Genomic DNA, 11,155 nt, shown 5'->3' with positions numbered 1-11,155 from the left:
TCCAACACTAACCCTAATAATGAAATGTGATGTGTAGGATACTATGATTTTGACAAAATGATTTTAAACTCAAATTTGGTTGATAACTGCACAGCTCAGATGATACCTTCAAGGACCATCAGAAAGTTGAAATCTGATCATTTGTTTTTACAGTTTCTGCCTGATAAATGGTGGCATTTTAAAGTTATTTTTAAAAAAAAAGATAGTAAGCTGTTCAAACCTGCAGGTTTCCTTTAGGGTTCAGAGGGTTCCTTTGTAGGTAATTCAGTGTGAATAGTACTGCTGCATCCAGGCCGGGGCGTTTTATCCTGTCGTAGAATTGGGACGAGGTGCAGCAGACCACTCTGCAGCTCTGTGTTGATGGTCTGGGTGTTTGCTATCTTCTCGGTCTGCAGGGGGAGCTGTTGAGCCGGCCAGCTGCTTGCAGGTTGCTGCTTTAGCCTGCAAATGTTTGGACAAGAACAAGAGGAAGAGACCAGCCATGAACAAGGTGAGAGCCACACATCAGGTGCTTCAGGTGTCGTATCCACACATCAGCTCCAGTTAGGCCCCAGCAGCGACTAATATGGCTTTCGAGGCAGACACAAACTACTGATAATAGGGCGGCTGTGGCTCAGGTGGTAGAGCGGTTGTGCTCTAAGGTCAGCAGTTCGATCCCCTCCACAGTCGAAGTGTCCTCGGGCAAGACCCGAACCCAAAGTTGCTCCCAATGGCAGGCAGCACCTTGCATGGCCGCTCTGTCACCGTTGGTGTTTGAATGTGTGTGTGAATGGGTAAAGCACTTCGAGTGCCGCTAAGGTAGAATATATAGGTGCAGTCCATTTATCATCATCAGTCAGACCAATAGCTGATATTTGGAACCAATATAAATTAAATATTGTATATTAACAGCAGAGTTTCAGTCATTCATAACAAAATGATTTCATTCATAAGGATTATTATGATTGAATATGAGTGCATGTGACGTCAGGACCTTCTCTGTTAACTGATCGATTGACATCAATTAGGGCTGAACGATTTTTGAATAAAATCTAATTGAGATTTTTTTCCTCAATATTGCGATTTGATATGCGATTATTTTATCTAGGCTCTCTCCATGTGTATGTTTTGACAAAAACAAGAAATAAATCCATATACTGCTTAATGAACTGTATCAGATTTATTTCAAAGCCAGATTACAACAACAAATGAAACAAATCTGTGGCTTTTTCCTTAAACTTGACGAACTTTTCAACTTTGATGAAAATGCATGTAAACATGTTGACTGCTCTTCTTAAACACTGTCTTTGCCGAACAGGACAGTCTATAAACAAACAAATAAACATGCACATAAAATGAAAGTAAAAATATAAAGCTTACTGATCCGGTCAGAAACATCACACACACCAAAGTGAAAAACAATTCTATCCATAAAACCAGTGAACATAAAATAAACTCCAAGAATGTCCTTTGTAAACCTCTGCCTCCCCTCACTGCACGTCACTGCAGGTGAAGTAGCAACCGGAGCGCGGCAGGTTCTGCAGAACCCTTGGCTCTGCATAGCGTCCTCTGTCTTAGAGCCAAAACATTTCCATACGGATGATGTGCTGCTACGCTTTGACACCAAACTATCTGCTGTGTGGGCTTCTGTTGAGGCTGTAGCCACTGTGCAGCAGGTGAAAGCGTCGTGGTGACGTCACTCCCTCTTCGTACCGCTCTGCTCCGCCTCACTCGGCGTAAACAAAAGCAGGTCACGCCGCCTGATCACGTGACCAGTGAAGTCGCGGCCCTTGCGGTTACAAAATCTCGTTCTATCATATCGCGATATTATCGCAAATGCAATTAATCGTTCAGCCCTAACATCAATAACAGTTTGTGTCCTACTGTTTTTTCTGCTGTTCTGTCACTTCTGTTTCTCACTTAGGTCCAGATTGTAAAGTTTGATTTCATATTTACAGAGTGATGGCAGACAGATAGGATGCTGATCAGAAACAGCCGAATCAGAAAAATGCAGAATATCAGCCAGAACAGTCACTTGATCCCAGTTCAGGCTCTGGTCAGGTGTCCCTCAGGGCTCCAGTTTGGATCCTCTGGAGTTCCTCACCTGTGTGTTTTCTCTTCAGGTGTTTTACATACTGGAGGAAATCCAGGCCTTTGTGGGGACAACCAGCTCCTCCTCCTCCTCTGGCGCTCCATCTGTCCCCAGACCTCCTCCCTGTCTGGACTCCAGTGTGGGAGCTCTGTCCCAGCAGCTGTCCACACTGGGACCACTGGAGGACAGCTACCCATCATCCCAGTCCTCCCAGTCCTCCCAGTCCTCCCAGTCCTCCCACTCCTCCCAGTCCTCCCAGTCCTCCCAGTCCTCCCACTCCTCCCAGTCCTCCCAGTCCTCCCAGTCATCTCTCTGCTCCCTTCCCCCTCCTCACCCCCTTCGTTCCTCCTCCTCCCTCCCCCCTCTGTCCTCCTTGTCCTTCCTGGGTCCATGTGAGACGGATGAAAGTCGAGGTTTCTCCCAGTATGACCTCAGTTCCCAGTTTAACGGCACCAGCAGCAGAGACCAGAACCCTCATCCACACCCGTCTGTCCCCACAGAGGACCGGTACAACTTCCCCCCACAGCCCAGCAGCACCAGCGACAGTGCAGCAGGAGCCACAGCAGGAACCACAGCAGGGTTCTGTGGGTTCTCTCCTGCAGGGTCCCTGCAGTCAATGTTTCCGGTCCACTCAGGTACATCAGCAGTAAACGCTTTGAACCTGCCAGAGAGCCTCAACAGTTCTATCAGTCAGAAGCTCAAAACATGAAAAAACTTGTCAGAGTTTCACATTTCAGACAGTCCTTGAACGTGTCATCTGTGATGTTTGGCTCCATTAGGAAAATTAACCAAATCTGACCTAAAAATTATATATTTTATCAAAACCACTTTATTCTACTTTTGTCATTTAACAGTTTTCCAAGAATAAACTGTTCTGACCAACATCCGTAAAATCACACAACTGATTTTCCCTCAAAATCTCGACAAAAAGAAGAAGCTGTCTCTGAGAGAAATAAAACATCCAAGACAAGAAACAGCCAAATGGAGAGCAGGCGTCTCAGTCTGGAGAGGCTGTAGAAATGCTCACAACATTTGTTCCAGTGTTGGAAACATCTGGGGAGCCTTGGAATCAGCTGGACATGTTGATTCCAGGTTTTTTTTTTATATTTCTTTTTTGTAAAATGAATAATTAAACTGTGATTCCTGTCTTAGTGTATGTGTAGGTTGAGGTTCTGACTGAGTCCTACTGACAGAGGACCTCTCTGAGTTCATGTTGCTGCACAGCTTCAGTTCGCTGAAGTGAAAAAGTATGACATGAAAATAAAACCTGATTATTGTTTCAGTTCACATGAATCCCAGAAAGCAGCGGCTGCTGGAGAAGAAAGCTCAGTACGAAGAGGGAAGAATCCAAACTCCTGAGCTGCTGTCGTCTGATGATCTCTGTACGTTCTTCATCTGTCTCCATTCAGTTACAAACTGCTTCATTCTTCTGTGGAATCTTCATCCAGCTCAGTTTTACTGCAACAACACCAACATGACAGGAAAATCTTTTTCACAGCTGAGCGATGGAGGTTTTAAATGTGAAAAAACACTTCTTGACTGTGTGTTTTCTTTGTTTGTGTTCCTGCATCTGAAATGTCCAAACTGTGTACCTGGTGGACAGACTCAGCCCCTCATGGCTCCCCAGTCACATTGGGTCATCAGAATTTACCTCTAGAGGGGGACAAGTACCTCATCCACGTTTTGTTGCATTCGTAGCCAGTTTTTTGAAAAATTGTTCAAAATCCAGGTAGCAGATGTTTTGGTTCATTAATATCCAGGTTTTAGACATTCTGGAGGGTTGATATTTGGGATGTCTCTGTCACATTGATTCATTTTCTACCAGGAATAAATTAGCTTAACAAAAATGTCGAGGTGGGGAAGTGTAAAATGTTGCGTGTATTTTTATGCTTTCTCATCTCATTTCGTCTCGTGCTGGTTTCTTCATGTGTTTGGTTTCAGATGGACAGGAGAGTTCTGACTTCAGAGGACCAGAGGAAAGCGATGAGCTCGAATATCTTCCTGCCAAACACGACTGATTGTGATCCCCACAGGAACCAGAGGACCAAAGATGAACGTTTCCGTTCACACTTGTGAATGATCTCAGAAGAAGCTGCAGCTGTTTCCAGCTGTGCCTTTACAGTGAAACCTGCTGAGACAGAGTTCAGAGAACCAAAACCAACATGAAGAGTTTTATTTGTCACATGCCCACACGTCCTGGGCAGTAAAACCCAAAGTGCCTGATCCACACAGCTGTGCATTAACAGGAGAGGAAACCTTCTTTAAGAACAGAAAAGGTCAAATGACATCCAACCAACATTCCCATCAGCTCTGCTGGACTGCAAACTGTCAGCAACTATTTATTGATCATGTTCACTCATTTTTAAAGTTACATATTTTTAATTATTGTCATTAAATTCTGAAATAATACATATGCGACATGTGAATGTGCCTTAGCTGATGTTTGATGTTGGACCACTGTGAATGTGATTTGTGAAACTTGAACAAACGGTTTGCATCAGCACAATAAACACATTCTTATTCCATGTCTCTGTCATTTGTTGTTGGAGGCAGCTTCTGTGACGCTTGTCAGATAAATCAGGTTGTGTTCTACAGTTATTATCAAAGGTCTGGTCATGTTTCACGGTTTTACTGAACGTTATTTAAAGTTCCATTCGCCCTTTCATGCAATAATAAGCAGGTTTCTGACATGTGGGTACCTTACTATCTAGGTTTTAATGTTTTATTACATCAGCTGGTGTTTTAATTTCCAGGGTTTGTAATAATTCATGTTCTACAGAGATGATGTGTCGGACTACAGCAAACGTGCATCTATTATATGACCTGTGAACCAAGAGTCGCTGTTAGCCGTTAGCCGTTAGCCACCTAGCTTCGCTGCCATTACCAGCCAGCAGTGTGGTAGCTGTTAGCACCAAGATGGCGGCTCGGGTCTTCGCGGCTGTGCGTGTCTGACAGCAGCCTGCAGCCTCCGCGGAGCTTCTCTCCCCGTTTCTGTGTGTTAGCCTGAGCAGCTACCGGCGGCTTCGTACCGACTGTCCGCTGCAGGCTGCCTGCTGGCTCACACCCGGTGCTCCGTGTTAGACCCAGCAACCGACCGGATCTCCTGAGGACGTAGTTTATCCTCCGGGTTTAGTAAAAGAGTCTGAGTTTCAGTCACGAAGCCTGTCTCTGATCCCGCTGTCAGCAGCTAGTTAGCTACCCACACAGCTTCTCTCCTGTTAGCCGGCTAGTTAGCCCCTGGAGCTAGTTAGCGGGCTAATGCTAATCCAGAACCCCTTAAAGACTCCCGACTGAATTTGGATTTGAATCCCGCACTGAGGATCAGGAGGAGTGAACTCACACCGTGGCGTCATGGCGGCCGAAGCAGCGACCCCGGCGGTGCTCCAGCCCCGTTGGAAGCGCGTCCTGGGCTGGAGCGGGCCGGTTCCGCGGCCCCGGCATGGACACCGGGCCGTGGCCATCAAGGAGCTGATGGTGGTGTTCGGTGGAGGGAACGAGGGGATCGTAGACGAGCTGCACGTCTACAACACCGGTAGGACGTTCATGTCTATGTTCCGTTTCATTATTTGATTTTCATGTCTGCGTGAAGAGATGCTCAGAGGAAGCTAACGGCTACTAAGCTAACTCTGCTAACGAGCTAACGAAGTCGGACGCTGAGACTGAACTTAGTGCTGCTTTAGCCTGCTAGGGTAGTTCAGCATTTCCTCGCCGAAGCTAACAGGCTAGCCGCTCCGCTAACATGGATTAGCAGGTAGCTAACAAGCTCAGCGGCTCCGGCAGAAACAGACAGAAATGGCGCGTTTTTACTGAAAACACTGGTGACGCCACAGAGCCACGCCCCCTCCGTTGCTGCAGCGGGAAACGCTAAACAACAAAACAACAACAAAACAGCAACAGAAAAAACAGAAACTTTCTTTCACTTTCAGCACTTTTTCAATAATCCTGGAATCACCATTTATATAGGATTAATATTCTATTCTATTTTATTTTATTTTATATTTTTTTTATTGTTATACTGTATTTAGACTTTAATTATTATATTTTTTACTGTGAAATACCAGCATGATTTTGCACATTAGTTTCCTCTTATTTCCTTAATGTAACGTGCGAACGACTGCATACCTTTATTTCCTCAAGATGAATATACGATCATTTGTCTGTCTGTCTCTGCAGAGGACAGTGTCTCAGTGTTTCTCTGTCTCTGTCCCCCCTCCAGCTACCAACCAGTGGTTCGTCCCAGCGGTCCGCGGTGAAGTCCCGCCCGGTTGCGCCGCCTATGGCTTCGTGTGCGACGGGACTCGGCTGCTGGTGTTTGGAGGGATGGTGGAGTATGGGAAGTACAGCAGCGACTTGTACGAGCTGCAGGTGGGTGACCTCACTGCGAGGAGCAGGGAATACGCACCCAATGACCAATCAGCTTCTGAGACTGATTGGTCAGCATACTATGAATATTTTACATTTTTATTTTCAGTTCTACCTTCGTACTGTGAATATTCCCAGAGTTCCAGGCCCTTGACAGGACTCCAGACTAACTTTGTCACTGGTAGCACAGGTGTGACCCACTTTCTCATCTGGTCTCACTTCCCACCTGGTCACAGGAGAAACATCTGACCTGCTGAACATGTTCTTATCCATAGACGCTACAGTTTACGATGTTCCCCGAACGCCCCACATAGCAGGCTGTGCTAGCTGCTGCTGGAGGCCGCGGTGCTCAACAAACAGCGTGTAGCTGAACTCCGTTTGTCACCAGAACACCTCTAAGCTCAATCCCGAAGTTCTACAGTCCTGTTTTCCACCACTGTGGTTAACTCAGCAGCTGTCTGTGTCAGTTACAGCAACGCTGATACAGCTCCAGTCGCACCAATACGAACACTTGAAATTCCAACTCACACACTCCCAAAAGCCCTGCATGAAGTCCACAGAGGAGGGTCCAGATTGATCACTTTAATGGATTTTTCCATCATTCCTGAGCCTCAGAACTTCATCAGTACAGCAGATAGACACATGACATTTAGGAGGAAGAACACATCTGGGTTCTGCTAGAACCTGACACCAAGCACTGTCATATAAATGTTAACATATATTAAGAGAGGGAGAGAGAAATCAGCTGGTTCTGACGAGATCAGGTGTGTTTAGGTGTGTTTGATTGGTTCAGGTGTGTATAAGGGTTTCAGGTAGTTCAGGTCATCAGTACCTGTAACCTCCTTAGGCGAGTCGCTGGGAGTGGAAACGTCTTACGGCCAAAGCTCCGAAGAATGGCCCACCCCCCTGCGCCCGCCTTGGACACAGCTTCTCTCTGATTGGCAGTCGCTGTTACCTGTTCGGAGGACTGGCCAATGACAGTGAAGACCCCAAGAACAACATTCCAAGGTAGGACACACTGAGCTTGGTGTGGACACAGACCTGAAAGCTGCCGGTCCAGATGCAGACCCCCAGTATCTTCTGTCACCTCACCTGTTCCCTCTAGCCTCACCTGTCCACTCTAACCTCACCTGTCCCCTCCAGCCTCACCTGTCCCCTCTAGCCTCACCTGTCCACTCTAGCCTCACCTGTCCCCTCTAGCCTCACCTGTCCACTCTAACTTCACCTGTTCCCTCTAGCCTCACCTGTCCCCTCCAGCCTCACCTGTCCACTCTAACCTCACCTGTCCCCTCTAGCCTCACCTGTCCACTCTAACCTCACCTGTCCCCTCTAGCCTCACCTGTCCCCTCTAACCTCACCTGTCCACTCTAACCTCACCTGTCCCCTCCAGCCTCACCTGTCCCCTCCAGCCTCACCTGTCCATCCGTTCTTAGGTACCTGAATGACCTATACTGCCTGGAGCTGCGTCCAGGTTCCAGTGTGGTCGGCTGGGAGATCCCGGTGACGTCGGGCATGGCTCCACCCCCTAGAGAGAGCCACACAGCGGTGGTGACGAGCAGCAAGCTGATCATCTACGGGGGGATGAATGGCTGCAGGCTTGGAGACCTGTGGCTACTGGACACAGGTGAGACACCTGAGCTCACCTGATCATCAGGTACACACTGAACCATGCTGACCTCTGATTGGCTCTGTTTTCATGACATCACAGACTCTCTGGTGTGGAGCAAACCAGCCGTCAATGGGACCGTCCCCCTCCCCCGCAGCCTGCACTCTGCCACCGCCATCAATAACAGGTACGACAACAGACACACAACACAGACAAATGCAGGCAATAATTGTACTAAGGGCTCACCTGCTCACCTGTCTGCAGGATGTTTGTGTTTGGAGGCTGGGTTCCTCTGGTGATGGATGATGTTAAAGTGGCGACTCATGAGAAGGAGTGGAAGTGCACTAACACACTGGCCTGTCTCAACTTGGGTACACAACAACACACACACACACATAAACACACACACACACACACACACACACACTTACTCATTGTCTGTCTCCTCACCTGTGTGCTCACCGGTGCACAGACTCAATGTGCTGGGAGACGGTGCTGATGGACAGCATTGAGGACAACATCCCGCGGGCTCGAGCCGGTCACTGTGGCGTCGGCATCAACTCCAGACTGTACGTCTGGAGCGGCAGAGACGGGTACCGCAAGGCCTGGAACAACCAGGTGTGCTGCAAGGACCTGTGGTACCTGGAGACAGGTGAGGGCTCACCATATACAGCACCTGTGTTGCTGTTTGCTAGTGCAGGTTTTACCTGAAGACAGGTGAGGACAGGACACTGTGTGTGTTTTGTTGAGTGCTGTTTACTCGTTTCACCTGTGCGTCCTCAGAGCGTCCCTGCGCCCCCTCTCGGGTGCAGCTAGTTCGGGCGAACACGTCGTCTCTGGAGGTGAGCTGGGGGCCGTCTCAGACCGCAGACACCTACCTGCTGCAGCTGCAGAAGTACGACATTCATGCCTTACCTGCCTCCAGCCCCGCCCCCACACCTGGAGCTAGCTCCCCCAAGATCCCCACCCCCATTGCCATGACACCAGCTAACCAGAGTGTCCCGCTACCCAGCGTTACACTTGTCCCCTCACCTGCCACCTCCATACCTGGAGGCGTGCCAGCCGCAACTACCAAAGCACCAGGTGGGTCTACACATCTGCACAGGTAGATGCAAAACAGGTAGACATGCCGCTCCTTCACCTGTCGGCCTTGTTTCTGCAGCAACCCTGAAGGTGGCAGCAGCTCCAGGCACAGTGGGTGGAGCTTCCATCATCACGGTGAGACAGGCCACACCCAAATCTCCAGTTGCTGTGTCGACGGTCCCTGCAGGTGTTGGTATGGTGGTACCTGCTCAACCCAGTCAGACGGTAAACGCATCTGCATGATTCTGACCATACTTGCTTCACAGCTTTCACTACACCTTGTGACATCTCCTTCCTGTCTGCTCTCAGCCAACTGGCAACAGTCCTCAGATGAGTGGCATGGCGGCGCTGGCGGCGGCTGCTGCAGCAACACAGAAGATCCCTCCGTCCATGCCGGCCATACTGAACGTCGCCGCAGGAACGTCAGTCGTGAAGACAGTCAGCGTCAGTCCAGGATCCAGCAGTGTGAAAGTGGTAAAGCTCTGAGGACACACAACTGACCACAAGCACCAACACAAACACAACACCAACAGTGACAGTCTCAGGTGTGTGTCTTGCCCTCTCTCAGGTGAGTAACCAAGCCACTCGAACATTGAAGACAGCAGCTGCTCAGGTGGGCGGGGCCTCTGTCGTCTCTGCCCCTGGGACGCCCAGCCGACCAATCATCACAGTCCATAAGTCGGGCACAGTGACAGTGTCTCCGCAGGCGCAGGTGGTCACCACAGTGGTGGGCGGAGTCACAAAGACCATCACACTGGTGAACAGCCCTCTGAGCGTTGGAGGGGGCGGAGCTCTGGTGAGTGACAGATCTCACAAACTATCATACCTCCAGCTGACCAATCAGAGCAGACTGTGCTGTTCAGGAGGTGGCGCTGCAGCAACATTCAGGAAAATAATGTTTAGAAACACTAAGCAGGTAAACATGTTCTATTAAGCCTCAAACACATAATGACAAACCTGGAAATGAGCAGAGTATGGGCTCTTTATGACAGTCGTGTTCGTTTTTATTCATGTAAGTGTGAGAACATGTTAAGGGAACGACCGCGTTTAAATCCCAGACAAGTCCCCTGGAAATGGGCAAAATTGCTAAAACTGTTGAATTTATAAAACTCTTGTGGTAAATTCAGTCCTGTGATAGAATTCATCCAGATTCTCCAAGTAGAAGCACAAATCTAAAAACATTCGTAGTAAACAAACTCAGGAATTAGTTTTTGTTGGACAGTGTATGTACAGTCCTTAACTCATGTACTACACCTCCACCCAGTGTCAGGTTTATGCCACAGCCGCCCTAAACTAACAGCATTGCTAATTAGCAACATCATTTATTATGTTTCTGCCATGATTAATGCACCAGCATGTAGAAGCTCTTTAACCAGAATGATATTTTAATGTTAAAATCTAATTATTATTGTTATACATGAATTTTCAAATTCAGTTTTACAAAAAAATTTTAAAGCACATTATTATTTCTTGACTCAGATGTCAGATTCTAGTTATTTACCTTCATTCCTGACCGGACTGTGACTGGGTCGGTCCTAACCCAGAAACATTAGTTTTAGTGGCTGAATGTTCAACATGGTACAACGTGGAGAACTGAGTCCACATTAAAGCTCTTCATGATGCTGGACGGTCTCTGAGACAAACAGGGAGAGACATGAAGCGTTCTCACAGTGTGGTCAGGTAAGATCTGGAGTCAATTAACGAGACTGGTTCTTAGAAGATGCTCCAAGGAAGAGGCAGGAAAACAAAGTTCACTGAAGTAGATGTGGACACCTCAAGACTTGAAGGACTAGAGACAGAAGGAAGAGCACTGCTGATCTTCAGCCAGAGATGCTTCTAGACCAGAGTCTGAGAAGGTCTCCAGAGTGACCATAAGAGACGACTGATGGAACAAGGCTTAGAGGGAAGAAGAGCTGCTGAGAAGCCTTTACTGAGGCCTGCAAACATCCAGAAACACAAACACTGGACTGTTGGTGACTAGAAGAAGGTCCTCTGGATGGACGAGTCCAAGTTTGAACTCTTCAGTTGGTATC

At 48.0% G+C, this 11,155-nt stretch overlaps 2 protein-coding genes across 2 annotated transcripts in view; both read left to right on the top strand.

Moving 5' to 3' along the window:
• The window catches only part of irak1 (interleukin-1 receptor-associated kinase 1), a 22,663-nt gene extending 18,067 nt beyond the window's left edge, over positions 1-4,596 (top strand). Inside the window, exons 7-11 of the mRNA XM_008295242.1 lie at positions 396-490; positions 2,103-2,301; positions 2,377-2,706; positions 3,355-3,453; positions 4,013-4,596. Of these exons, the coding sequence (XP_008293464.1) occupies positions 396-490; positions 2,103-2,301; positions 2,377-2,706; positions 3,355-3,453; positions 4,013-4,089 (800 nt within the window). The 3' untranslated portion in view covers positions 4,090-4,596. The remainder of the gene's footprint in view (positions 1-395; positions 491-2,102; positions 2,302-2,376; positions 2,707-3,354; positions 3,454-4,012) is intronic.
• A 105-nt stretch (positions 4,597-4,701) lies between these two features.
• hcfc1b (host cell factor C1b) overlaps positions 4,702-11,155 on the top strand; it is a 17,380-nt gene continuing 10,926 nt past the window's right edge. Inside the window, exons 1-11 of the mRNA XM_008295241.1 lie at positions 4,702-5,603; positions 6,288-6,436; positions 7,281-7,441; positions 7,867-8,057; positions 8,142-8,226; positions 8,304-8,410; positions 8,512-8,691; positions 8,823-9,122; positions 9,202-9,347; positions 9,432-9,596; positions 9,691-9,918. Of these exons, the coding sequence (XP_008293463.1) occupies positions 5,423-5,603; positions 6,288-6,436; positions 7,281-7,441; positions 7,867-8,057; positions 8,142-8,226; positions 8,304-8,410; positions 8,512-8,691; positions 8,823-9,122; positions 9,202-9,347; positions 9,432-9,596; positions 9,691-9,918 (1,893 nt within the window). The 5' untranslated portion in view covers positions 4,702-5,422. The remainder of the gene's footprint in view (positions 5,604-6,287; positions 6,437-7,280; positions 7,442-7,866; positions 8,058-8,141; positions 8,227-8,303; positions 8,411-8,511; positions 8,692-8,822; positions 9,123-9,201; positions 9,348-9,431; positions 9,597-9,690; positions 9,919-11,155) is intronic.

The sequence above is a fragment of the Stegastes partitus genome, unplaced genomic scaffold (assembly GCF_000690725.1).
Source record: "Stegastes partitus isolate 25-593 unplaced genomic scaffold, Stegastes_partitus-1.0.2 Scaffold1033, whole genome shotgun sequence".
In the NCBI taxonomy this organism is placed as follows: Eukaryota; Metazoa; Chordata; class Actinopteri; family Pomacentridae; genus Stegastes; species Stegastes partitus.
This window is presented reverse-complemented; position numbering and strand designations above follow the sequence as displayed.